This window comes from Eublepharis macularius, chromosome 1, assembly GCF_028583425.1.
Source record: "Eublepharis macularius isolate TG4126 chromosome 1, MPM_Emac_v1.0, whole genome shotgun sequence".
Classification (NCBI taxonomy): Eukaryota; Metazoa; Chordata; class Lepidosauria; order Squamata; family Eublepharidae; genus Eublepharis; species Eublepharis macularius.
The window spans coordinates 179,730,352-179,757,184 of NC_072790.1; the positions used below are offsets into that span (position 1 = coordinate 179,730,352).

General features: G+C 40.6%; 1 protein-coding gene across 3 annotated transcripts in view; it reads right to left on the reverse strand.

The window, feature by feature from the left end:
- Window positions 1-201: 201 nt before the first annotated feature.
- The window catches only part of LOC129336141 (calpain-13-like), a 148,111-nt gene continuing 121,479 nt past the window's right edge, over window positions 202-26,833 (reverse strand). Inside the window, exons 14-22 of one of the 3 annotated variants that reach the window (XM_054989364.1) lie at window positions 26,200-26,262; window positions 22,818-22,875; window positions 20,974-21,047; window positions 19,082-19,150; window positions 18,781-18,859; window positions 12,109-12,225; window positions 5,303-5,358; window positions 4,142-4,189; window positions 202-2,272 (exon numbers count right to left, since the gene is read on the reverse strand). In XM_054989364.1, the coding sequence (XP_054845339.1) occupies window positions 4,163-4,189; window positions 5,303-5,358; window positions 12,109-12,225; window positions 18,781-18,859; window positions 19,082-19,150; window positions 20,974-21,047; window positions 22,818-22,875; window positions 26,200-26,262 (543 nt within the window). In that variant the 3' untranslated portion in view covers window positions 202-2,272; window positions 4,142-4,162. Of the gene's footprint in view, window positions 3,309-4,141; window positions 4,190-5,302; window positions 5,359-12,108; window positions 12,226-18,780; window positions 18,860-19,081; window positions 19,151-20,973; window positions 21,048-22,817; window positions 22,876-26,199; window positions 26,263-26,833 lie in introns of all 3 variants that reach the window. The other 2 variants (XM_054989280.1, XM_054989199.1) reach the window with 2 other exon arrangements.

Consider the following 26,833-nt stretch of genomic DNA (forward strand, 5'->3'; position numbering starts at 1 on the left):
TCCTGGCATGATGTCCCATCATGACCCTCCAGTTCATAGTGCGATAACATCAGAAATGATGGGAAATCTCACCAGGGAGACGCTGCCGTCCCGGGAGTTTTGCATGATTTTCCATGTCTGGTAAGATGTGTGAAAACGGCCATTCTCTCCAGCTTCTAACAGCTCAGTCCCATTAGAAGTAGGAAGAAGGGCTGTGGATAGGGGCCATTGTCTAGCATCCAGGCAGTGTTTTACCTATGTCATCATGACCAAACTAATAAAGGACATGTGGATGATTTTTCTTTTTAAGCCATGGGCCATGTCCATATTGACTGTGGAGCTGAGATAAGGGTTAGGAAGGAAACTGCACTGATCACCCAGGACTGAGATTTTTTCTGCACCACACTATTCTTGTATTTTAGCAGATACAAAGTATTTTGTAACCCGACTCCCACCTGCTTTTTGTTGCACTAAAGAGGCAGCAGAGGGAGGTAGAGACACAGTTCAATAATCATAGACTGAGATGTTCAAAGCCATTAATGATAACAAAGTGCTGGAACCAGGTAAATCACTGTGAAAGTCTATGTCTTGCCACTTTAATGGAATTTTAATGAAATGTTATAGAATTTCCTGTTTATTTGTGCTTAAAGTGAGCTTGCCATGGATTATTGAGCTCTGATTACATAGGCAGTGGGACCGCCTTCTGCAGCAATTAGTTGGTATGCAATGGGGCATTTAGGAAGTATAAAGTAGTATAAGCGCTCAGGCCCAGTATTTTTAGATGAAAAAATGCTGGCAAAGATCATACCCAGGATATCTGTACTAGGTGTCTAGGAAAACCATCCAAATGACTGTATATATGTCAACCTGACTGGATGGCCAGCCTAGCCTGACCTCATCAGATTTTGGAAGCTAAGCAGGGTCAGCCTTTGTTGATACTTGGATGGGAAATTGCCAAGGAAGTTGAGGGTTGCTATTCAGAGGCAGACAATGGCAAACCCCACTGTTTATCTCTTGCCTTGAAAACGCTATGGGGTTGCTGTAAGTTAGCTTTGACTTGAGGGTACTTTCTACTGCCATGCCAGCTAAGGATGCCACTTTTTAAGGGATAAATAAAACACCTTGATAGATCTGCTATCTATTCACACTTCTACAAATACTAGATAGGGGGAAGAGATTTGGGCTGTGGTGCTGGATTCAAGAGGTTTTAGTTTTAATACATCACATTCTACCCTGGCCTGGAAGTGCTATTTGTCCTTGTAGGGAGAGCCTAGGAAAAGGTGTTATATTTTAAAGGGCTGCATAACAAGCAGATCAGCAGGTACAATTTCCCCCATCACTTCACTGACAAGGAAGAAAAAACTTCAGCTATTATGTTTCTTGTAAGATGCATATATAAAAGACATTAATGAAGCCTGACAGGTGTCAACTGTTCTAATAATGGGCTGGGCTCTTAAGAGAGCTAGAAAATGGACTTGTCCTACTCTGTTGAAAATCTGTCCAACTTTCTTTTTTAGCTGTTGCAGGAAATATGTCACCAATAAAACACATGCATATATACTTAGGAGAAAAAACACTCATTTATTTTGGTGATTCATATTTTCATGTGAGAATTCTGACATTTCAAAAAGACAGGCAAAATTGGATTTAAAAAAAAAACAAAGAAAAAAACTCATTTCAAAACCGCATTTCTTGAAAGACAAGAACAATTTGAAAAGAGGAAACCCTGTTTATGCATGAAATGTCAGGAAAGGAGACACTTTCTTAATAGTGACCTACGTAGAAACCACAAAAATGGTGACCATTTCTAAGAATGGAACCCCTCTTTTCTGCCACCTTGCTGGGGGAGGGAGCTCACCCCATTTAACTTCAATGTGCCAATAACCAAATATTCAATAGGGTGTTTATGTACATGTAGCATTTCAAGTCTAATAGCACCTGGGGGGGGTGGAATTTAAATTTTGTATTTATTAAATTTATACCCGACTCTTCAATCTCTAATAAGCCCTCCCCAAAGCAGGTTACAATTTCAATGACACAACTTTACTCCTCTTCCCCAACCAACAATAAAGAACTAATATGCTTTAAGAGAGTATAATCCTTCATAGGCTTTAGGCTACTTTGGATATAGGGTATGTCTTCCATGGAACTATGAATTAGATTTTTTTAAACTTTTAAAAATGTCTAGCTTCTAAAGAACATGAAGCAGACATCTTCTTTCCAAGGCTTCATCACTGATCTCCATGGATATCTTTGCCCCATTATTTGCCTTCATTTCCAGATTATGTAGAGGCTGTGAGAAGGACATGAATAGTTTACTGGATTTCTTTCCATTTTGATTAACAGGACCTCAATCAGCAGCTCCTTATTTTCAAAATCTCCTTATGAATGTATGTTACATTTCACTGAGAAGTGAGCAACCTAAAATGAGGAAAACATTGTACACAAGCCATCTTGCTCATATATATTAGTTTATGAAATTCAAACATCAAAGGCATGTATGATATTTTTAATTACCAAAGGAAAGGTCCTTCAGCAAGTTAAATATGCATTAAACATGTGTAGATTATTGCAAAGGAAGGCTTATAATTAACATTTCTTAAATAAATGTGTTGTCTTCCAGCTTTCTCTTTAATATAATTAATTTTAGACATGACACTTTATTCATGGGGTTTATAACTTTGGACTGCTTCCAGCAGTGGAGGAATTATTGAAAGAGAGTCTTTGGCTTTAACCCATAAAAATATTTTCCCATTCAGCGCCTCTGAACACTGCCCAAACTCTCACAAATCTTTAAATGTCTGAATTAGAGTTTTCTAGCTTCCACCTTCAAAAGCAATTTACAGCTGGAGGGATCATTAACAGGGGATTACAAACCAGTATCCTTTAATAAGTGTGATCGTTGATTGATTGATTGGATTTAATAAATATATATATCACATACTTTCCTGTGACTCAAAGCAGCTTACAAATCAAAATTTAAAACATCAGAATGCAATAAAAAACCCAATAACCCCCTTCAACCTTTACTTTCCTACTGGGAAGTTCGACATTGCTAAAAATAGATCAAGATGGGTAGCTGTCTGTAGCAGTAGACAAGAGCAAGAGTCCAGTAGCACCTATAAGACTAACAAAACTAGTGGTAGGGTATGAGCCTTTGTGAGTCAGACTCATGGCTCACTTCTTCAGCTAGAATGTGAGTCCATCTGTCCTTATATCTTGGAGAGTGGAGTGATTACAGAAACCGAATGATAATAGCCGGTGAATGACAAGAGCAGCCATGATTGAATAGGGTGGGGTTTGCAGAGGGGTAGTGGGTGTGGAGAAATCTGCATTGGTAATGAAAGAGGAAGCCAATGTCACAGTTCAGTCCAAAAGATGTCATGTTAATTACTTATGCTTGAATTCAGAAAGGTTTCATCTATGTCTTCAGCTTTCTGCTAATTTTACCATACCTTATTGTATGTTTTCATGGAATGCCCTAACTGTTGATCATGTTATATTTTGCTCTGTGAATGTCTTAGCAATTGATTATATTGTATTCACATGCAGTGAGAAAGGCAGACTATAAATAAACTAACAACAATAATTTCCCCCCAAACACTTTGCAGCTGGCTATCGCAACTGACGCTATCAGGCTTGCTGGAATCAGTTCCCCCCAGGCTCCTAACGCAAGTCCTGTTCTATCCTCTACACTGCCTTTAAACTATAACGATCAAAAATGCAGTCAGGTCTCAGCCATAGCCAAGAGAAAAGCCTATAGCTTTTTTGCATAATGGGAAAATGGACTCATCTGAGTAAGGCACTGTGATCTCTGGAATTCTATGCACCTTTCCACTTAACTCAGTAGGAACTTCTTTAAAAACAAGTGTGTGAGGATCATATTGAACATTTAACCCAGCTAGTAAGGCTGGAAGTATGATTAGGTCAAATAAATTGCAGGATCAAGGCCTGTTGAAAAGTCAATGCATTATCCACTCATTAAATTTAGTTGTGGGGCCCAGAACTCAAACTGGAAAGTTTGTGTTTGGAAAATGAGAGAGGGAATGAAATGTGGTGCAAAGGGATTTCAGACTGAAATTTAACTATATGCTGTGCTGTGGTATTATTTCAAGCTTGTTTGAAAGAAATAGCTCATGGTGAAACCTGGGAAAATTCTTACCAGTATTCATAGAGCCATATCCTAGCAGTACATGATTATTGTCATCCACTGGGAGAAAGAAACAAAAAAGGAAATCAGTGCATGTAACAATCAATGTAAAATATAACTAACAAACAGATGGGCTAGTACTCTGTACCCAGTATTATCCTGTTTTGATTTTTAGATGGAAACTAGTGATCAGAGAGGCTAGAATAGAATTTTCAACCTTATTTGTGCCTAATATTTCCCCTGCCCCTCTTGGATACACATCTTAACATGGTGAGGGGGTTACTGAAGCTGAAGAGTCTAAATGTAGCAGAGTCACTCAAGGCAAAATGGTCAGAGCTGATCCACCAAACTAATATGCATCCACCCCCTTCAGGAATCAACAGACACATCAGCAGAAGAGAACTGACTGATTGTGTCCCAGATTGTTCCTTATAACTCAGTAGCTATGACTGACACTCCTTCTTTTGGATCTCTTTTCTTAGTTTAAACGTTGTTTGATAAACAGCAAGGACAAATGAAGCAGATGAAATGGCCTGGGAGCAAGCTGACTCCTGCAGGATCTTCTTGACCTGAGTCCACCTGCTTGCTGAGCAGAAGGAGGGAAAGGACTGAACCATCAGCTCTACTGGCTGAATCCAAATCAGATGTCCCCTGCAACAATGGCCAGTGCTTCTGGGTCTTAGCTTGGCTTGGTGGTGGTATCACCAACAGCCCTCAAGGGCACTGCCCCCCTGAGAACTTTCCTAGTAAGTGAAAGGATCAAGCCACCCTTAACACAAAAATGGATGAACTATTTTTAATATGTGACTTTAAAATTATTGTATTTTGTCAATATACATATCTTGAAGTTATTGCTTAGAGGATAACAGCACAACATTCTCTCTGAGCATTCTTGGTGTTTGGGTGGTTAGACTGTTGAACATTGGCTTATAATAGCATGATAGCAACTTCCTTGTATCATTATCTTCTGTACTGGATAAATCTTAAAGGTGCCACAGAGAAGTCCTCTCTTGCTTGAACATCTTTTGCTGTTGTTAACAGAACAGCTGATTAGAATACTTCTTTATATATTCATTTCTGATTTGTTTGACAGGGGGAGTTTTTTTAGTCCAAGGATGAAAACAAAAGGCTATGAAGGAAAGAAAGAGAAAAATGGAAATAAGCACCACTCACCTGATCTTCAGAGAAAGAAATTCCTCTCCCACCTACAGATAAATTGCGAAAGGCCTCTGGAGAGTACAAAATACATTTCATTTTATGAAAATGTACAAGGAGGGTATGTAAAACTACTGAAAAATAAGTGATTCTATAATATACAATGGACACTTCTTATTTATTGCTTTGTTAAGGCAATAAAATCTAAAAGTTCTAAAATGGATAAAGCAAAATCTTGCAAATTTTTAAAAAGTTATATCAAATAGCAAGAAAAATAATCTGAGGGTCAAAAATGCAGTGTGTAAAGTGTCCTCCAGTGGGAATAAATATAGCCAGTATCTCCCACACACTCAAAATAAACTGTAACTGGAATTATTAGAGCACAATGGTCCTCTGGAAACTCCTAGTACCTGCTCTTATTCAGTATCTCAATACTAATAATAGATATAAATATGTTAGAAGACATACCATGATTTCTCTTTTATATGACTATTCATTTACAGTGTTTTTTATGAGGCAAACATTAATGATTCTGTGGAATGCCACTATTGGATCTGAGCTAGACATGGGCACGATCCAAAAAAATTTAATGACTCTGCGGTTCGTGGTTCAGTGCCGAAGACGATCCCGAGGTCGTGAACTGCAACAAACATTTTCTGTTGCCGAACCGGTTCATGGTTTGTGGGGTGTGGAATGGCCCCCATGGCACTTAGAGAGCCTATATTCCTGGGGAGTGTTTTGCAGGCTTACATCAACAGTAGTAAATAGACATGGGCATGAACCAAAAAAATGTAACGAACCAGCAGTTCGTGGTTCGGTGCCAATGACAATCCCAAAGTCACGAACGGCAATGAACATTTTCCATTGCCGAACCGGTTCGTGGTTCGTGGGGCTCAGAATGGCCCCTGTTGCACTTAGAGAGCCCATATTCCCAGGGAGTCTTTTGCAGGCTCTCCTACAGCCATCACCCAAGTTTGGACAAGATTGCAAAAGGGATCTTGGAGTTATACCCTCTCCAATCCAAGGCCCCCAGGAAACTCCCACAAAAATCCAAGCTCAATTATACTCTCAGTCTCTCTCCCCAAAGGCTAGCAAGTGGCAACTAGAGCTCTGTCCCACTCCACTGCTCGCTGAAAGTGAAACCCAGCCTGGGAGCCCACGGCTATTTATAAGCACAGGTCCCATTGAGCAACGCAGGAGGTCTGTGTTTGGCCGTCAGAGCTGCCTATCAGGGTTTGCAGGGATGAGATTGGAGTGCCCATAGCTACAGAACACCCCCTTCCTCCTCCCTCCCCTGGGTGTCTTCTCCCAACTTGTAACAGCTTTGCAGCTCCGTGGTTGGAAGGAAGACCTGCCGATCAAGGTAAGCTGGGCTTCCATTTGGGTTTCCAGGGTGACAGAAGGAGCACAGACAGAGTTCAGGCATTCCCCGGCTCCGTTTCTAGGGGAATTGATTGCTGGTGCCTGGGTGTCTGGCTTCCCGAATCGCAGCCGAAAGCACCGAACCAAGCTTTTTCCGAATGCAAGTTCGTTGGACGAGGACAATCACAAACCACCGGATCACGATCAAGCGATCGCCAATTTCGTGGGTTTTTGAAGTTCGTAACGTGGTTCGTGCCCATCTCTAGTCTGAGCCATGTATAGCTTGGCATAAGTGTGCCTTGGCACACAACACACCTTCCCTGGCAGCATCCAGATGTCATGACAAGCCTCAGTCTGAGAAGGTCATGGATAAGACTAGCAACAATGTAATAAAACGGTCACCAACTAACTAGAAATGGACTTATGTAGTACTCCACTTAAAACACATGAAAATTTATGCAAAAGTACAAACATTTAATAGTGAAGAATATTGAACTCTAAATGGACAACAAGGCATAAATTGCTCAAAAATCTGTGGTTTTATGGCACGCTTGGAGGAAAACTTTTTTCAAAATTCTGACTGCAATCCCTTTTTTTTGAATATTTTGTTTTACTGTAGATTTATTGATGATTTATTTTTGATTTTGTCTAATAAATTGATCACACAAGACTTATGTACCTGGATGAACACCGTACATAGTAATATCCAGTTTACTTGGGCAGCCAATAGTAATTCAATCAACTATCTTGATGTTTCAGTGTTTCGCTCAGAGGGTAATGTTGTGAAAGTGCGCCCCTACAGGAAGCCAACAGACAGGAATGCATTTTTACATTTCCAGTCATTCCACCCCCCGCATTTACGATGCAACTTACCTTTTAGTCAATTTTTACACCTCTGCCAAAATTCTTCTAAGCTAGAGGATTTCTGTATAAGCGCCAAACATCTGGGCAAACAATTCCTGGCTAAGGGATACCCGGAATACATAATAAGGAATTGCAGAGAACGGGCCATCCAACGGAATAGGCAGGAGTTTTTGAAGAGTGGTCATGCGAGGGAGGGAGCGAGATTTTGCTTTGCTCTTGATTATATGCCTTTAGCAAAGCACATCAAACAGGTTATATACAAACACTGGCCATTGATAGAAGATCTTCCAGGCTGCAGTAATAAACCGATAGTGGCCCAACGTAGAACCAGGAGCTTTAGGGATCAATTAATACACACTGAACTTGTTTGGAATAAACAACTTAGAAAATTGCCAGTTGGCCATTACAAATGTGGGAGTTGTAACACCTGTGACTTAGTGATGTCTCCGCAGTACTTTAAGGAGATAGGGCTATATTGGAAAGACTTTTCGAATTGTAATACTAAGAACGTGGTGTATTTGATTGTATGTGCCTGTAAGAAATGATATGTAGGTTGTACTACTAGAGCTATTAAAACGCGTATACAGGAGCACTGTTCCAGACTACAGCGGGGAATAGAGGATGCACCATTGGTATTGCATTTCTCCAAAAAAAACCACAAGGAGAATGATTTCCTTTATACGGTTTTGCATGTGAGTAAGTTTAAGGACGATACCTTTGTACAGCGAGATCTTTTGAGAAAGGAAGCGTGGTGGATTTACAAATTGCACTCTGAGGAACCTTGGGGACTTAATATCAACTGCGATTTGACGGCTTATCTTTGAGGACTTACACTGAGACTTTGGCCCTTTAAAGGACTTACTAATTGGCCATTAAGATGTTTAGATGTCTGGTGTCCTAAGATTGTTGCGTACGCCGATGAGCAAGCCGCTACTATGCATGTGTATAGGCTGTGACTATTTCTGATTCACTGCTTGTAAGTATATTTTGTGATATTGGTGTTGATTGACCATTAATTCCAGAGGTACTAATATGTATTATTTGTATATTTCTTACAGCTGAAACTGCTTTGAAGAAGGGGAAACTGGAAATGGGACCTCTTGCTAGCTAACCCGTTAGCGGTTACAGTTTAAATTATTACATTACAAGGTGATAAATAATCTGTTCTCTATTGACCAGTGCTTCTGGCGATGCGAATGTATTGTATCCCGACGAGCGTTTCAGTTTTTGTCGTATGTGATTCTTCATCCTTTTGATATATATGGTATTCACACCTTCAAACATTGTAATGTTTCTGAAATTTGTATAAGCTATACAGCTTTTTCTTTACTTGTGTTTATACTCTGTGGACATTATAACAAGCTTGGTAGTTACAGCGTTTCCCTCCCACCCTCTTCTTCGGGTGGAGGGATATTCGTTTTACCACAGTTTTTGGAGCAATTTATGCCTTCTTGTCCATTTAGAGTTCAATATTCTTCACTATTAAATGTTTGTACTTTTGCATAAATTATTTTCATGTGTTTTAAGTGGAGTACTACATAAGTCCATTTCTAGTTAGTTGGTGACGGTTTTATTATATTGTTGTCAGTCTGAGAAGGGCAGAATCAAAGCTTGAGCTCCCACATTCTATCCCCTCATGCACAGCTTGGTTAAAAACTTCTTGCTTAACCTCAGATTCCAATTTGCAGTGATGTCTGAATGTCAATAACTTGGGAAATTTGAGGTCTAACCTCCCTTCATTGTTTAATCCCAGTTTAGAATCTCTGTTTGGGGGCAGGAAACAAACTCCAATATGTCTAGAACATTATAACAAATTGGAATTTGCTTCATGGTTTCTCAAATCAAGAAACTTTCAGTTGACCATATGAGTGGTCAATAAAGTGCATATGAGTGGAATAAAGAGCCAGGAGGGAATGTACAAGCACACCATGAAGCTATTTTCACACTCCTTACAGATAAACCGAGGTTTATTGTTGCATTTTAATATAGTCTATATCTATTTGATGATGCCTTTTTCTTTGACCCTTTTCGCACTTACGGTTTAAACCGCCATTTATGAGCATTCGCCCCGATCACAGTGGCTTCGGCATTGCACCTGTTCATTTCACACTATCCACTGCAATTTCGATTTGGTGTCTGTGCTTCATTTCAAAACCTCGGTGCAATTTTGGGCTTTTGGGGCCTTGCAATTCACGTCACATTTTTTTAAAAAAAATTGAGCATGCGTAGTAACGTTGCAATGTTGGAACCCTTCCCCCGTTTTTGCTGATTGGGCTGTCCCCTGCCCACGGGAGAGGCAATTGGTGGCAGAGTTCTGGGGGGAAACATGTAGCACTCTCATTTTTTTAAATCAAGCCAGGAAAGGGTTAAAATGCTGCTGATTAATCTCCTCCCAGGAAGCAGAGGCTTGTTTCCAAAGGGCTGTGCAAAATGCTTGGGGTTTTTCCCCCTCTTTGGCAAAGTCTGAAACATGCCTGGGAGGGAGGGAAAAGCAGCCATTTAATCCTTTCCTGGCTTTTACAGCCAGGAAGAAAGTGCAGGAACATTACAACGTTGCAACCCATTCTTGTCTTTAAAAAAAAAAAGAATGTGTGTGCATACCCTAAGGGAGGAAGGAGAAAGCAGCTATTTAACACTTTCCTTGATTTTAAAGCTAGCAGGGAATTAGCAGCAAGCTTAGGAATCATTCCTGGCTTTTGAAAAAAAATAAAACAGCATGCATACCAGGAGGAAGGAAACCAACGAAGAAGCAGCCTTATGACCCTCAGCTCACTTTACTAAAAAAAAAATGGTGGACAAGGAGTTCAGAGAGCTGAGGAGGGTGGGAGTGGTTAATTCTGCACAAACCAAACAGCTCCCAGGGAAAAGGAGAGGGGGGGGGGAGAGAAGCAAAAAGGAGGCAAAAGTGTTCACATTAGCAAAATGCGGGCCAGCTGCCAGTCGGCAGCGAACTTAAAAAAACATCGGGGTATGTCCGCAGGGGGAAAAATCGGGGATACAGCGGACAAAAAGCGGGACTGCATCCCATGACTGCTTTTAAGTGTGAAAACCTTGCAAACATGGGATGTGGAACAGGTACAAACGCGCTCTAAAAACCGAGTGCGAAATGTACCTTTGTCTTGCTTGTACCATCAAAGGGATGTAACTAAATGAATGAATCCTCTTACATGAACATACATGCAACAGTCCATTTTATCAGGGTGATGTAGCACAAATTATTTCTGTGTGCAAAATCCATCAAGGGAGGGGAAAATCAGGAATGAACAACATGCTATGCTTGTATCTGGCTAATACTAAAAATTGCTTCAAACTACTCTGAGAGAAATGAAAGCATAATGAATATTATATAGGACTTCAGAAAGATATCCAGTCATTACAAGCAAGGCAAAATTCTTCTTCCTGGCTGTACTGCAGCAGTCCTAACCTAATAATCTCAGCATTAAATGGTGCATGGATATTATGGTCTTAACTGTGATTTAATCTCTGGTTCTTTTCCACCTCCATTTTACTATGAATGATAAAAGCAAGATGTTTTTGATTTAAGTATAATTAGCTCATGGTCATTCATAGAACATGAATAATGGTTTTAATGAACCCATCTGTCTATTTATTTATTTATTTTATTATCCATTTTCCATTCACATTAGCAGCTCACAGTCCGTTATTCCCATTTAGCTCAGCAATCATATCCTGAGAAAATGCCACTGGCAGCACTTTCAAGTGTTTAAAAAATGTATCATACATTTTAAACTTTCAGTAAAGTAATAATTGAAAGATATCAGTGGATTTAGAGATGCTTAATGTAGACAGATTTGGAAGTGTGACTCCATTTTTCTTAGCTTTAAAAGAGTCACATTTTGTTCTGCATTTACCATACAAAATGCTTTTATCAAACTTGTTTTCCTTAAAGCAAGAGTGTGTAAAAATTTATCATTATCAGATGAATAAATCATGGAAATGTAAGGGTGCTTTGCTCCTTCATTTCTTAATTTAAAAGATTCTCTGATGGAATGGTGGGATTTTCTGAGAGTGCTTTCTGAGGACTATGATGCACATCAAATGAGAGGGGAGGAAAGACTATAGTAAAGCACACAAACTGAACTTTACCTGCTGTTCGCTGTATCTGGTTGATGAGATAAGCCACTATCCTAAAATGGGATAGAGACTTGTCTCTTCAGCATAAGAAAATTAATTAATGACCAAAAGAACCATTTAACATGTATCTTTTTTCACTCTTTAGTGCAAAATAGTGTGGAAAGAGTTTATCTTAAAGGAAGAAGAAAAAGAAAAGTTTTGTTCTCTGTTCTCATAATCTAGCTAAGGAGAACATTGTATAGAAGCAGACATGCATACATACCACTTGTTCGAGTTAAAACTGTTGGCATAAATCAGATGTGCATTAAGATAGGGATGCAAATGCACATCCAAGTGAGGAATACAAAGCAGACTGTTCAGTTTGCTTTCTGTTTTCTGGCCCTTTCAAATGATCCTAGAAATCTGTTGGATCTTGGAATGTGAAAGTGAGTTAGTTCCCTTTTAAACAAACTATTAAATAAGAAGAAAATCCATTGCAATGAGCAGCACTGCAAGCGACTTACTTGCCATGGTCTCAAGACGAATCATACAGCACGCAAAATCAGGGAAGCTGAGTCTCATGGAGGAGTCGCCATATCTTACTGTCATTAGCTGGAGAAGCTTGTCATCAACACTCAGGCCTACAGGCAGCAGGAGAAGGTGCAAAAGGGGACAACACAGTCTAGTAATTCTTGGCAGCTATAGAGAACTGTGTTCATTTAGATCAGTGATACTCACTCTGCAGATTGTGGAATTCATAATTCCCATCGATCAGAGGAGCCACAGAACTATTGAATGCCCTGCACACTACCCCAGACATGCCACTTTTAATTACCAGAGTGGCCCTGAGCCATCTAGAATTGCTTTCCCCCACTACGGGGAGTCTTGTTTCATGGGCTAGCATTCAACAGTGGTATTCCCCATTCCATCACTTTATTCAATTGCATTTGTTGATCCAGCTTCAAACACAGACATCTGCACAACTTTAGTAAAATCATCACAGGGAAGTTGTGTTGCATTTTAAAAACAGATCAGTTTTATCTTGGGCCCATAGCAATGATAAAATTATTCAGATTTCTAAAGAAATTACCCACTTTCCTGGCACATGAGATGGAGGTCACTGGGCACGGAAGAGCCAAAGATGGTATGTCAAAGAGCCACTAGTAACTTCTGAGAGCCAAGCTACAAGTGATGCCTGACACAGGTTGGACACTTGTTAGCTTCCCTCAAGTTTTGATGGGAAATGAAGGTATCCTGGTCTTGCAGCTGTAATGGAGAGCCAGGACGCCTACATTTCCCATCAAACCAGGGACGTAAAACCAGGACGCCTACATTTCCCATCAAAACTTGAGGTAAACTGACAAGTGTTGAACCTGTGTAAGGTGTCACTTGTAGCTTGGCTCTGAGACACTGCATATCACTGATTTAGATTTTATGGGGTATTGCAGATGAGGTCAACTTGCTTAATAACAATGGTTTATGTAACCTTCTTATCCCAGAACCTAGAAATAATCTTAACCTTGCATTGGTGAGCCAAAGTCACAGCACTCATAGGAGCTGCAATACCCTACCACCATGCTTCTGTTGTAGATTTTTGCAGTTGTGTATTGCCAACAGAATCTAGCAATTCATGTATCTAATAAAGTGCAGCTTGGCTCAAAAAAAGCTTATGCAATGACAAATGGGTTAGTCTTTTAAGGAGCTACAAGATCCTTGTCCTTTAAGTCGCAGCAATAGTGTCATCCCAAATATTAACCCGGTAATGTAAACAAATGTTTATTTTGTATAAAGTTCAGCCTTGAATTGTCAAGAGCAGTGCTTAGGATGAAATTTACATGACTTTTCGGTTTGTGAGTGGCATATATAAACACATGAAACTGCCTTATACTGAGTCCAAACATTGGTCTTTCAGGATCACTACTGTCTACGCTATCAGAGGCTCGCCAACATTTCAGAAAGGGTTTTTCACATCACCTACTATCTGATTCTTTTAGCTGGAGATGCCAGGGCTTGAACCTGGGGACCTTTTGCATGCAAAGCAGATACTCTACCACTGAACCATGGCTCTGCCCTCTGGTGGCTCTATGCAAGTCACAAATGCCCAGCCTCGCAGTGAAATCATCAGGTTGTTGGAAAGTTTCCTTGCATGGAAAAGCTTCAGTAGATAGATTTCTGCTAGTCATATGTCCATTAAAGGTACAAACACATTGCCATAAAATGAGGCAACCCTAATGATGATCAAGGAGATTCTGTCTCAAACAATTTGTCCATAACCTAATCTTCGTTTATGGAGGTAAGGCAATCATTTCAAGACATGGTGAACAATGGCTTTCTCTATTTTTACTGTTTCTCTACTTTCAAAAAGCATTGATTGAACCCATAGTTAAACCATTAGAACTGAGATTTTCCAACTATAACATAATGAGCCACCTTAAGGGCATGTATGCAGGAAATCAATGAAGTTGATTTGGTAATATTTTGAGAAATGACAAGGTTTGTTTGGTTGTTTATTTATTTAAAACATTTCCATCTCACTCCTTCTCTAAAAGCAGTCACATGAAGTACTCAACCACACAATGTTATTAATGTATGGAATTTCCTGCTACAGTCACTTGCTTAAATAGATTTAAAGGGGTGTCAACAAATGCATGGTATATTATTTATTTATTTTAAAATTAATTTATTTATATCCTGCGCTCCCCACGAATGGGCTCAGGGCGACTCACATCAGCATTAAAACACAATAAATGAATAGTCAACTTTAAAAGCAGATTTAAAAACTTATATTAAAATCCTCCAGCACCATTATACATAGGCTACTTTGGATACTAATAAAAGACCTGCATAAGTCATAGCTGTGGGTAAAACGCATAGCCAAGGGCAGTCATAGAAGAGGTAGTAATCTTAGATAGGATAAGAGGGGACACCCGCTGGTCCTCAACCAAAGTCCTGGTGGAATATCTCCGTTTTACAGGCCCTGCGGAACTGTGATAGTTCCTGCAGGGCCTGGATCTCCAGCGAGAAAGTGTTCCACCAGGCTGGCGCCAGGGCAGAAAAAGCCCTGGCCCTGGTGGAGGCCAGCCAGATGTCCCTCGGGCCGGGGACCACCAGGAGTTGTTTATCTGCAGAGCGTAGCACCTTGCAAGGGACGTAAACAGTTACAAGCTGTGCTAACTAAATGGAACCTCCATGTTCAGTTATCTCTGAATATTGAATGTTGTGGAAAGTACACCAGGGAAGGGAGGTTGCCTTCACAGTCTGCTTATTAAATTCTTGGTTGCAGCTGACTGGCTATTTTTAGGAACAGGATGCTGGACTCTTTACATATTTGGCCCAATACTATAGGGTATTTCTTGTTCTTATTTTAGAAAAGTGTGAGAAACAGTGTCCTATTTAATTCCCACTGACATTCAAAGCAGAGCTTGCCACACCATACCTGAAGACGTATGTACCTGGATTGGAACAGGCTATCATGGGAGACCAATGTTTCTCCACATGGGGCTGGCAAAACAGCAGATCCATCCCAATATCTGGGGGTCATCAGTGAAGAAGTAGTCAGTCTAAGGCAGATGCCTTAGAATCCCTTGCAATTTCTCAGCAAGGTCTTAGACAATACAGCACAGCCACATGGGGGAACAAAGTTAATTAGGTGGTATTTCTTGTGCATATGCATGCACACACACACTGCTGTTCCCAAGCCCTGCTTTCTGAGCCCCTGGCCGTTTCCACATGGTTTACCTTTGCTCAGAACGATCTGGAACATCACGCAAAAAACGTGGAAGATCGTGTTTTCTCATGCGAGATTTGCATGACGTCGTGCAAATCTCGTGCGAGAAAACGTTATCTTCCACGTTTTTTGCGCGATGTTCCGGGTCGTTCCAAGCAAAGGTAAGCCATGTGGAAATGGCCCCTGTCTGCAGATGCAGGATGGATGGCCACCAGAGATGAAGCATTTTCACTTTTGTAATAGCCTCCCCCTTTAGGTTCACCTGGCACTGACCTTACTGTCCTTTAGGTACCACGCAAAAACATTCCTTTTTACCCTGCCTTTTAACTGAGGGGTTCCATCCTTTAGAAGCTGCTTTTATGGTCTATGTCTAGCCTGAGGACTGTTTTTATAAATGATCAATGATAAAGGTGAGAGCAAGAAACCACATGGACAAAATGAAAGCTAAAGAGTTCGCAAAAATCCAACTGGCAGTAATCTCAATGGGTTTGCATGCGAGGAATCCCTTTTCTGGTATCCCCTTCTTCCTGGCAGTTACAAGAAAGATGATCAAGGTAAGTCACACAAAATTTGTAAGCACAATGGCTGCTCGCTCAAAGGGTGGCCAAAATGCTATTTTCATATCTGCTATGAAAATAGTTTGGGTTGTCACCTATTAAGTTCATACTTCTGCTGCAAGCTTTTAGCTGCATTGATGTATAATTCTGGATCTCGGATGGGATTCCTTGATGTATGAAAATACAGTCGGGCGTTGGGAGCCCTTGCATTTTGAAAAATTAAGAGTTTAGCACCTTGCACTTTGTAATTGACATACTGAATGATTGTTTCATTGGGGTTCATATTTTGTTCCCGATAAACTGTATTGACTGTATGTAACCAGCTTTATTACCTCTTGATGTTGGTATTGGTTAACTGGATATAAATTATATTTTGCTACCACTGTATCTTTAAATTGCTTTAGTTAGTAGGTCACGGCTCTCTTTGCTTGGTATAAGCAGAGTAAAAGCAGCTGACTTTGCAGTATTCATATTACATACACACACCTTCCTTCAATTCAGTGCTTGTGCTGTTTGTTTGTTTTGCCTTTAAAGTCTGCACAGCAAGCAATTTCTTTTACAATGTTATACTTTATTACCTTTATTATCACAATACCTTTCTCGCATCTTCCATGATGCAGTACATTAGTGATAAATTCCAGATAGGAGTGCTCAGAGCATCTTTCCTTCCTGTGCCTCCAGACACACATCAGAACTTGCTGTCTCTAAGGGCCTTAGATCCTCTCCTCCCTTTTTTCCCCTTCCTAAATTATCATACTAAGCTTGAGGCTGTCGTTTGATTACACCTTCTCTTTGACTTTTCCAATTCCCACAGAGGAGAACAAAAATAATAACTCAGTGGATAGTGCAGCTTAAACAGTCATTTAACTATCTAAAAGGCTCATCTCTAAGGTAGCCTTATTGGACAACAGTTTCCTCTGAACAAGATGAGGGACTGCATATTTAAATGCCCTCAGGAAAATGCTCAATGAGGAAAAAACAGGACTGAGGAGAAGAGAAATTACAATTCCTGCATTTCTCAGTAGATGTCAGTATGAACTACACTTGTGCATGGAAGTTTGTTCTGTTTCTGGATTGTTTCATATGGTTCTGTTATTGTTTCTTCCATTATTGTTTTTCATTTTCATAATTATGTTTTGTTATTATTTCTCATTGGAATACCTTTCCCCTTGGGTCTGTACAGTCATGATTTCTATCCAAACTGGACAAACCCTTGGGGAATTGTAGTATTCCTTGAGGACATACACAACATCCAGTTTCAGACAGATAGGATAAAGAGGTCCCCTCAATGTTTAACATTAACGTCTATGGGAAAATTTCTAGAAAAGATCCCAAAAATTCAGTAACACAGATGGAACTATTCATTGAGGGAATCTGGCACAGCAGCCACTTGGCCTGAAGGATAGTAAAACAAAAAAGAGGTAGACTGACAAGGCAAGGATATTTGGTGGCACAAGAGGGTTAAGGCATCTGGGCAGGTAGGCTAGAGGAGGAGGAGGAGTCCTGGAGGTTGATTTGTTTGGACAAGGGATAAAGTTCGGAAACAGTAGGCAAGTAGGTGAGTCCAAACTGCAAGGGGAAATCTGGCATGGCAGGGCAGGTATTGGGAGGCAACAAGAAGGCAAAGACCCATCCCATGTAATTCAGGATTGAAATACCTCATACATGTATGTAATTATTGTAGTTTCAGCTTGCAGTCAATCAAGAAAGCCTCTCTCTCCTCCCTTCTCCTTAAGGAACAGACTTTATGCCCTTACTAGGATAATACTAACTGCCATGTAAAAGTGAAACCAGTAGAGTCAAAGATAAGCAGGACTGCAATAACAAAAGAAAGAGAATAAAATAAAGGGATATTGTGGGGTTTTTTGGTTTCATCTGTTTAGATGGGAAATTTATTTCTTTTTAACTTTAATTACAAAAATTACCAAAAAGCCCATTTTCATCATTATTGTAATTAATTAGAAAAGAAATGCACAAGTCTAGTACGCACTCAAAGGCTGGGGTTTTTTTTTAGAAGTTCACATCCATGGAATCATCCTTTATCATTCTACTGAAAATCTAAGAGGTCCAGAATTGAAATGGATGAATTTATCATTTTTTAAACTGAACTATGACCACTTGTGGTTTGATGGAGGGGAAGTATTGGTCTTTCTCCTATTCTTTTCTGATATGGCAGGTAAAGCTCCAACCAATTAAGTCTCTATTCAGACAATGTCAACAAAAAACCTGGCATGTATCCAAACCGTGGCCATTTCCACACTGCTTACCTTCATCCGGAACGCCGTGAAACGACACAAAAAAGATGGCGTCTTCTCGCGCGAGTTTTGCGCTATGTCGCGCAAAACTCGCACAAGAAAATGCTATCTTCCGTGGGTTTTTTTGCAACATTCCATGGCATTCCGGATGAAGGTAAGCAGTGTGGAAATGGCCCAGGCTTGTTACTGTGTTTGTGTGCCTTTTCTCCCCTCCTGCACACAATTTCACTTATAACTTCACTGTATCTGTATGTAAAAATGCTGGTGGATGAGTTAAGTGAAGCTAGTTTAATGTCCACAAACCAGGAATTAATCCAGGTATATCATCCCAGAACATGTATATATGGGGAAGATTAATTCACATTAACCTGTGTGCTTTCATTTGTACATTATTTACATTATGTATAGTCTACCTTTCTCAAGTGCAGCCAGTTTCTAACCAGGATTTTATGTGCAAGAAAGGAGGAGGGAGGAATGAGGAATGTACAACATGGGCATGGGGAAAAAGGCAGGTTCATACTTGTCAGCTTAAGGTTGACTTAAAATGATGTGTGAGTACAGCTTAGATTTCTGTTTTAGAACCTTTCCCCACAAAAATGCACCACATTTCAAAATTAAACTGTAAATTGAAACCATGTTCAAAGTAAGTTAGCATACCTGCCATCTGTATTACTCTTGTCAAATTGGAAACTTCCAGGAATCCAGATTTATTTTCATCTTCCCTTCTAAAAATCTCCTGTAAAATAGTTACATGTGATTTACAAGTGGAAATTCCTAGATTCAATTATTGTTTTTAAGAACTATCATAGAATACTCCCCCTCCCAATTTGGAATTTCTTTTTTGTAATACTTTACTGGTAAATGGAAAGCCCTCCATTCAGGAACCCCAAATCATCAACTATTTAACAGCATGAAACAGAGGCCAACTGAGAATTTGGATGTATAAATTCCCACAGACCTTGTACTTGTTGAGGTATCTCCACAGTAGTTGAAACTCTTGCAGTACAAGCCTTCCGTTAGCATTGAACTGTATGTATAGTCAAGTTTTAAATAAGCTTTAATGAATTAAGTTGCATGTAAATACACAAATGTGGGCAATGGGTCTTGGCTGATAGTGGACAGCTGTCCTAAACTGAAACATCCCTTCATGTGCTTCCATAGCTGTAACCTCTTGCTTCCTAAGACCCAGAATGACACGTTTAGATATATGATATGGTAGCACTTTAACTCTACAGACTGCAGGTGGAGAATTAAATGTTTGACTAGTTCCTTACGTTAGATGGTACCATCTTTCAGAAGAGAAGCCTCAGCTCTTCACAAGGAGAGAAGCTGAAGCAGCCTAGTTTTGTGGTGATAAATAATGGTATGGACCTAGAAAAAACAGAGATATTCAGTAGCTGCTTATTTCTTCTTGTACAAGCACAGAACGCAAGCTGTGGGATAATCAACCATGAACTAGTAAAACACCTATCAGGAAGTTGCCACAGCATATTCGCCTACCAAAGACCTTAAAGCTTGGCTGTGTTCTGAGCCTTGAATGTCCCGACCAATGTCAGTGAATTCCAGTGGCTCTTTAGAAAGAGACACATTGGCCTGACATTTTTCTGAGTCTTTAAATCACAGTACATTGCTCTAGTGCATAACAAAAGCTGTTTTATTCAGTCTGTGCACTTGTACTTAGGAGTTAGTCTGTGACTTTTCCCATTCCCCCTATTATAAACTGAAACGGTCCACAGACGGGATCGTACTTGAGAGTAAACACATATCTATCCATTTCTATGCAGATATAGTGACTGTATTTGAGAAATGAATTCTGGCTATAGACAGCATTCGGATTTGTATGCTTTCCCATGCATAGGGTTGCCAGCCTCCAGGTGGTAGCTGGAGATCTCCTGGAAATACAACTGATCTCCAGGCAACAGAGACCAGTTCCCCTGGACAAAATGGTTGCTCTGAAGGTTGAACTTAGGGTTATCAGATGCAGGTTGGGAAATTCCTGGAGATTTTGGGGGGGGGTGGAACCTAAAGAGGGCAGGATTTGAGGAGGGGAGAAGCCTCAGTGGGGTATAATGCCATAGAGTTCACCCTTATAGCAGCCATTTTCTCCAGGGGAACTGATCTCTGTTGCCTGGAGATCAGCTGTAATTCCGGGAGATCTCCAGCTGCCACCTGGAGGCTGGCAACCTTAGTTGAACTCTATGCCATTATACTCCACTGAGGCCCCTCCCCTCCCAAACCCTCCCCTCTCCAGGCTCCACCCCCCAAATATCCAGGAATTCCCCATCCTGGACCTGGCAACCCTACCCCGTGGAGTATAAGATTGTCCTGGGTGCAGAAGGTGGAGACTGAAATGAATATGGTCTGCACCTGACCATATTCCTGCAAACTGACGGGGAGCAGTTTGCAGTAGGGCTGCCAACTCCAGCTTGAGAGATTCCTGGAGATTTTGGGGAGAACAGACTTTAGGAAGGGGAGGGAGCTCAGTGAGGATGTGAGGCCACAGGGGGCACCCTCTGAAGCTGCCTTTTCCTCCAGAGAAGCTGATTGTTGTAGTCTGGAGATCAATTGTAATTCTGGGAGCACTTCAGGCCCCGCCTGGAGGTTAGCAACCTTAGCTTGCAGAATGTGCTGATGTGCTGAAAACTCTTCCCCTTCTCCCCAACATCTGATAGAAGTGGTCTGCGGAGAGGGAAGTCTGGCAATTTATAAATTCCCCACATATGTAATGGGCAGATCTGATGGCAAATATTTACTCACAAAGCTCCTGCAAAGGGAAGCTCAGCACAGCTATAACTCAAAGCAAGGAAGGGCAGCATAAGGGAGGTTTTATTGCATTTGCTGAAAAGATACATCCATCAGAGCTAAAAGGCTCCTGCATGAATCGAAGCTGAATCTATCTTCGCTTCCCAGACTGGCCATTAGATCTATAAATGGATAAATCAGAAGGCAACAGACACAAAGAATAAGGAGGTTAGAGGGGTAGCAATGGCGGAACAGCTTGCTTTTAACCCCATGCGTTTGGAAATGGGATACCTCCATTTTAGACTGCTTAACAATTGACTGTTTTGCAAAATGAACAAGGGGAGTAATTGGAAAAGGACTTGACCCTGTTTCCAAATGCACTGTTTACCAGCATGCATTTTGTACTTGGAGCGTGTGCCCATGAGAAATGGTCTATTATGTATATGGTGATTTGTTTGACACAAATTCTCAACACAGAGTGTTACCTATCATGGGAACCATTCCACATACATGCATTTGAAGTGACTGAAGAAGCACTGACCATTTGGGCTCAAGTTGCTTGTAACGGGTACACTGCGAGTGCTGCCATGGTTACTTGGAAGTTCAGTGAGCCATGCAATTGACTTTTATATGTTGGGCTGAGGCTGAGTGGTATGAGGGGATCTCTGGAGGGAATCTTTCTTTAAGAGCTAGGGTGCCTCTTAGCAGCCATGTCTTATAGGGTTTCTCTTATACAAACAGTAGATTGGATCCTAAGCACAGTGATTGAATTTTTTTTTTAATTCCCTAGAATTTGTGGAATGACACTTTGACCACTAACCCTTCCTACTACAGTACTGCATCCCACAAAAGCTGTTCCTGAAGATCAGGGATCCTTCAAGAACAGTATAGGCTGTAGTGTGGGGAAATTGCAGTGGTCCACAGAGAGGGAATGTTTAAAATACATCACCATTACGTAGGCACGCAGCAGGGATTTTTAGGCTAATGTTGCCTGTATAGGAATCAGCCAGCTGGTTTATACTTAATGGCCACCCTGTAGAATTCTTCACCTTTTCTTTCAAGGGCCATTTTTTCTCAGCTGGGCTATAATATCATATATGACCCTAGTTAAGAAACAAATCTGGGAGGCTGAGGAGTTATGGGAAGGTAAGCAGTGTACACGGAAGGTTTAGCACTCCTTTACCCATTTGTCTCTTTTGCTTCACAAAATGTATCTCCCATCCTCCACTTTAGGTGTGGCTGGAGCAGATTCATGTTAAAAATGGATCTGCCGATGTCACTTTAGTTTGGCATTGCATCTTGGCTCCCCTGGTCTGAGTGGGTGTCTGATTGGATGTGGTTACTGTTTCTGGCCCTTTAACTTTTGCTTAGTTCAATTCTTTGCTCCAATGGTAAACATCTGTTGAAGGTCTTTGGCCCTAGGGAGGCCCACCTGGCATTGACCAGGGCCCGGGCTTTTTTGGTCCTGACCCCAGCCTGGTGGAACACTCTGTCTAATGAGACCAGAGCCTGGCAGGACTTGTTATCTTTCCGCCAGGCCTGTGAGACGGAGCTGTTCTGCCAGGTGTATGATTGATGCTAAGTGGAGCCCCCCTATCTAGTTGAGTATGGACTCCAGTGACATCTCCATCTGTTGATTACTTCTAAATGCTCTGGTGCTGACTAAAGGGTTATGCCCTGTGCCTATGTATAGTACATTTTACCGTGCCGCTGTGTGATGTTTTTAATTTATGGTTTTTAATGGTATCTGATGTAACTTTAACTTTGCGAGCAAATTGTGATCCGCCCTGAGCCTGCTGGAGTGGGGAGGGCAGAATTCAAATCTAATGAATTAAATTAAATTAAACTAAAATTAATACATCCCCTGTTAAAAAATAGTGGCCAACCAGGGCACTATACTGTGGGAAAAAACTACTTCAAAAATTGCAGCCTACCATAAAAATGAATGTTACCTTTCAGGAACACATCATTAAGGATCCTCTGCAACTGTGAAGCATCCAGGTAGGAACTCTAATAAAGAATATGAGAGATGTGCTTTTAAGTGATATGAGCCAGTGTAATGAATCAATCTAGAATCTGGGAGGCAGGTCACTCTACTACCAGGAAGCTTACTGGGTAAGCTTGGGCCAGTCATTCTCTCAGGCTAACACAGGGTTATTTTGAGAATAAAAATGGGGAAGAGAAAATTGTATATGCCACTCTGAACCCCGTGGAGACATTGAGGGATAAAAATGTACTCGATAGATAGAGCACAATCTTGGGAAACTTCTCTTCTTGCTAGGCCCATTGGATCTTCCATTCATTTCAGTGCATCTTGCTCAGAAGAAATCTTCCAACCGATTGTTCTCCATCATTCTTATTTCTTTCATTGGTCCCAATCCTGATCTTGGCTTTGCCTCTGTATAAATAACATCCCCTCACATCAATAGATTTGCAGATTTTGCCCAAGAAAAATACACCCCTATCACTACACATTTATGTTTGTTTGTTTCTTTTGTTACATAGTGATTCTCACCAGGACTCTTTCTGATCTTCCAGAAAGAACAGTAAGGTACCTAAGGATGATAACTGGTTAAAAAAAAAAGGGGGGGGGAGTGCAGAATGCAGCTGTCTTCGCTCTGATGCTATGTTAAGCTGAAGATATTGTTGCTTCTCTTACATCTATTTATTAATTTAGTACTTCATTTTAAAAACACATCTCTTATGTCAGCTGAATGGAACTGTTTTATTTTAAAGAGAGCTCAGATAAGCTCAGAATGGCACATCAAGGGGAGGAAGTCATCCTGCCTTCCTCCAAGCCATTTTTCTGTGCAAAAACAGCACATGGTGGGAGAAGTTATTTTGCAGACTTTGCTGCTCCACGTGGACAATCTATGCACAGATTCTCCACATGGAACTGCAAAATCAGTGAAATAATTCCCCTCACATATAGTTTTTATGCGACAAAACAGCAGCCGTTTCCACACGGCTTACCTTCTTCTGAAAACTTCTGAAAAACAGCGGTTTTGCGCGTGAAATCGCACCAGGAAGATGCTGTTATTGTGCAAAATCATGTAAGAAGACTGTGTTATCATGGAAAACAGCATCTTCTTGCACGATTTCATGCGATAACAGTGTGTGAAGATGCTGTTTTTTGAAAGTTTTCAAAAGAAGGTAAGCTGTGTGGAAACAACCAGCTTTAGGGGAGGACAGGAGCTCCACCCCCTTTCTGAGCCTGTTAGAGCTTGCCTTTTTTTAAAAAAACAGTTCCCCTCAGCTGACTTCTGACTGCAGGGAGCTCAGGAAAATTAGTGCAGGCCCATGCAGAAACATATCTAAAGAAACCCACAATGGCAGAGAGAAAGAGCTGTGGTATGGAAAGTTACAGGTTTAAATCTCACCTCACTCATTAGGGCTTCCTTAGGCCTGAGGGCAAAAGCGGGGAAGTAACACTATCCTACCTCCGGGGCTGTAGTTAGGATTATTTTGGTAATGAATGTGAAGTAGTGATACTGTGAACTTCACAGGGAATGTTTGGCAGGTGAGCATATGATGCTTGACAGCCACAATAATCTACAACATGAACCTCAGATTTCAGCCATTTCCACATGCCCTTAAAGGAACGGCACATAAATGGAACACTGGGGACAACTCCGTTTGCAAAACGGACATGGGCCATTTGGCTTCCATTTTTTCGGTGCCTTTTCTAGGACTGCAGAAAGTGTGTTTCCAAAAATGGCACCAAAAAAAAAAAAGGAAGCCAAACAGCCCACAGGCATTTTGCAGAGATGTCTGGATTCATGAGGAAAAGCCACCAGTATTCATGAGTGGGCTGTCCCTTTAAGGGTGTGTGGAAACGGCTTTATTTGGTATGTTGCTGTCCAAGTCAAAAAGCTATTAAACCACTTTGTAGCTAAATAGTAGCAGTGGTGGTAGAATTTCATTGCCTTGCCTGCTTTTGTGTCTGCAAAGTAAGTGAAACTGATTTCCCCCAGGTCATGGGCAGTTAGGTCAGGCAATTAAATGACACACAGGATGGCACTATGGCTCCCATAAGGCTGTGCAAAAATTCACATGTGCAAAATAGTCTTGATAACACAAACTGAAACAAATGTCAAATAGTAACACTTTATAAGACTTTTTTTTTTTAAAAAAAGAATGTTTGTTTATAATCACTGGCTGACTGATCTGTTTGTGAATAGTAGCAGGATCAATGAAAAATAGGCTTTTTGTTCACAACTGGTATACAGAACATGAGCTGAACCAGAGGTTGTTCAGGCATCTCTAATGTGAAGTGCTTTGAACACTGAAACCGCTTTACAAATGTTAAGCATTATTAATTTCATTATTATTAACAACCTCCAAAATCTGAGCTTTCACTGTAACACTCTATGAAGATTTTTTTTGAAAAAAAGTCATTAACCAGTTTGTTCATAAATGTCAGATCTGTTATTCAATCCGACCTTTAAAAGGTATAAATGCAGCAATTCTCTTACTCCCAGAGCTGCTCTTACTTTGCCTCTACAACTTGAAGTCTGTTTTCCTTTTTATTCTTAGGTAATTGCCAACAGAAGATATTAGGCATGAGATGACAGCACTCGCCACTGGTCTTTTGCCATCCGCTAGCAGGATCATCTGGAGTCGCAGCAGTTGTGCTGCACTTCTGCTCCTTTGCCATCCATTAGGCAATGGCACCAGAGAGCTGAGAATCCAGCCCATTGCTCTTGCCATTGCCTGACTCATGAGCCATGTAAAATCTTCCTTCTTTGCCCTCAGTGCTCCCGGAGACAAACCTTGTGCATTATTCGCAGTAGGCAGTGTCATTTTCACCTTTTATGCGTTGATATAACTATTAGCTGTGAGAGGTCTATTGTGCAGAGGCTTTTGGCAGCAATTTTTCTCTTGACTAAGTCAAGGAGTCCTTTATAACAGTTTATTAAGCCATTAAGAGCATCTCCTGTGAACACATGCAGCTCAGCTCAGAAAGAATGAGAATCAATTATCCAAACATTGACTGATGTCTGCTTTCTAAACGCAGTGAGTACAAACTGAAAGTAATTCTGATCAGAGTAAAATATGATATACATACTCAGGTATATTTGTAGCCCAGGGTTACTGCTAATTGCTTGTTTAAGGAACACCTTTCTTCCTGCAGACAATCAGTTCTGAACCATCTATTATATTCTAGCTAGGTCCCTTGCCTCTTTGTTATAGTGGCTGGCTGGCAAATCAATAGAGTTTTGAGATACCCACTGGAGATCTGCATTTCCTAAGCCAGGACTGATAGCAAGACAAGACACTTATTTCTCAATTGTACGTCTTGTTAGAGTACACTGTTTTTTCTGTTCAACATACTTGATTAGCATATCTTCGGAAGACTTTTTCATAAGAGTTGTCTTGATTCCACCTGGGCATATCCTGGATCAAAGAAAATATGCAAGTACAAAAATCAGTCACAAAAATCAGTCTGAGACATTATATTATTTCCATGGTCCAAAGGCATATCTAGCAATTTACAGTTACCAGCACTTGTACAGACAAAAGGGCCCAGATGCATCCTCAAAAAACTACAAGCAAAAAGAAAACAACACAATTGATCCTCAGTGATCTCTTCCTAACCATCTGATTACATGAAATTGAAATTCCATCGTCTTGTCCTATGTTAATTTAGGCAATGAAAACTAAATTCTCATACTTCCAAAGTCTTGATTAACCAAGTCATGGGTTATTCATGCAGTCAAGGAAGTTGCCCTCTATCAGGCAAAGAGAAAAAAAAATATTATTCTATGGAGGTTTTGTAGAACAGCGGAACTTTATTTGAACAAAGCATCAAGGCTGAGTGCAGTTGGTAGTCATATACTTGGAAAATGTGTCAAATGTAGCAAAGCAAATATGAAAAAGGATAAAAAGACAGGACTGAACCTATCAGTGAAGAGAGACATAGGGAATTATAGGAGACATACAGAGGCCCTCCTCAACTGAGCCCATG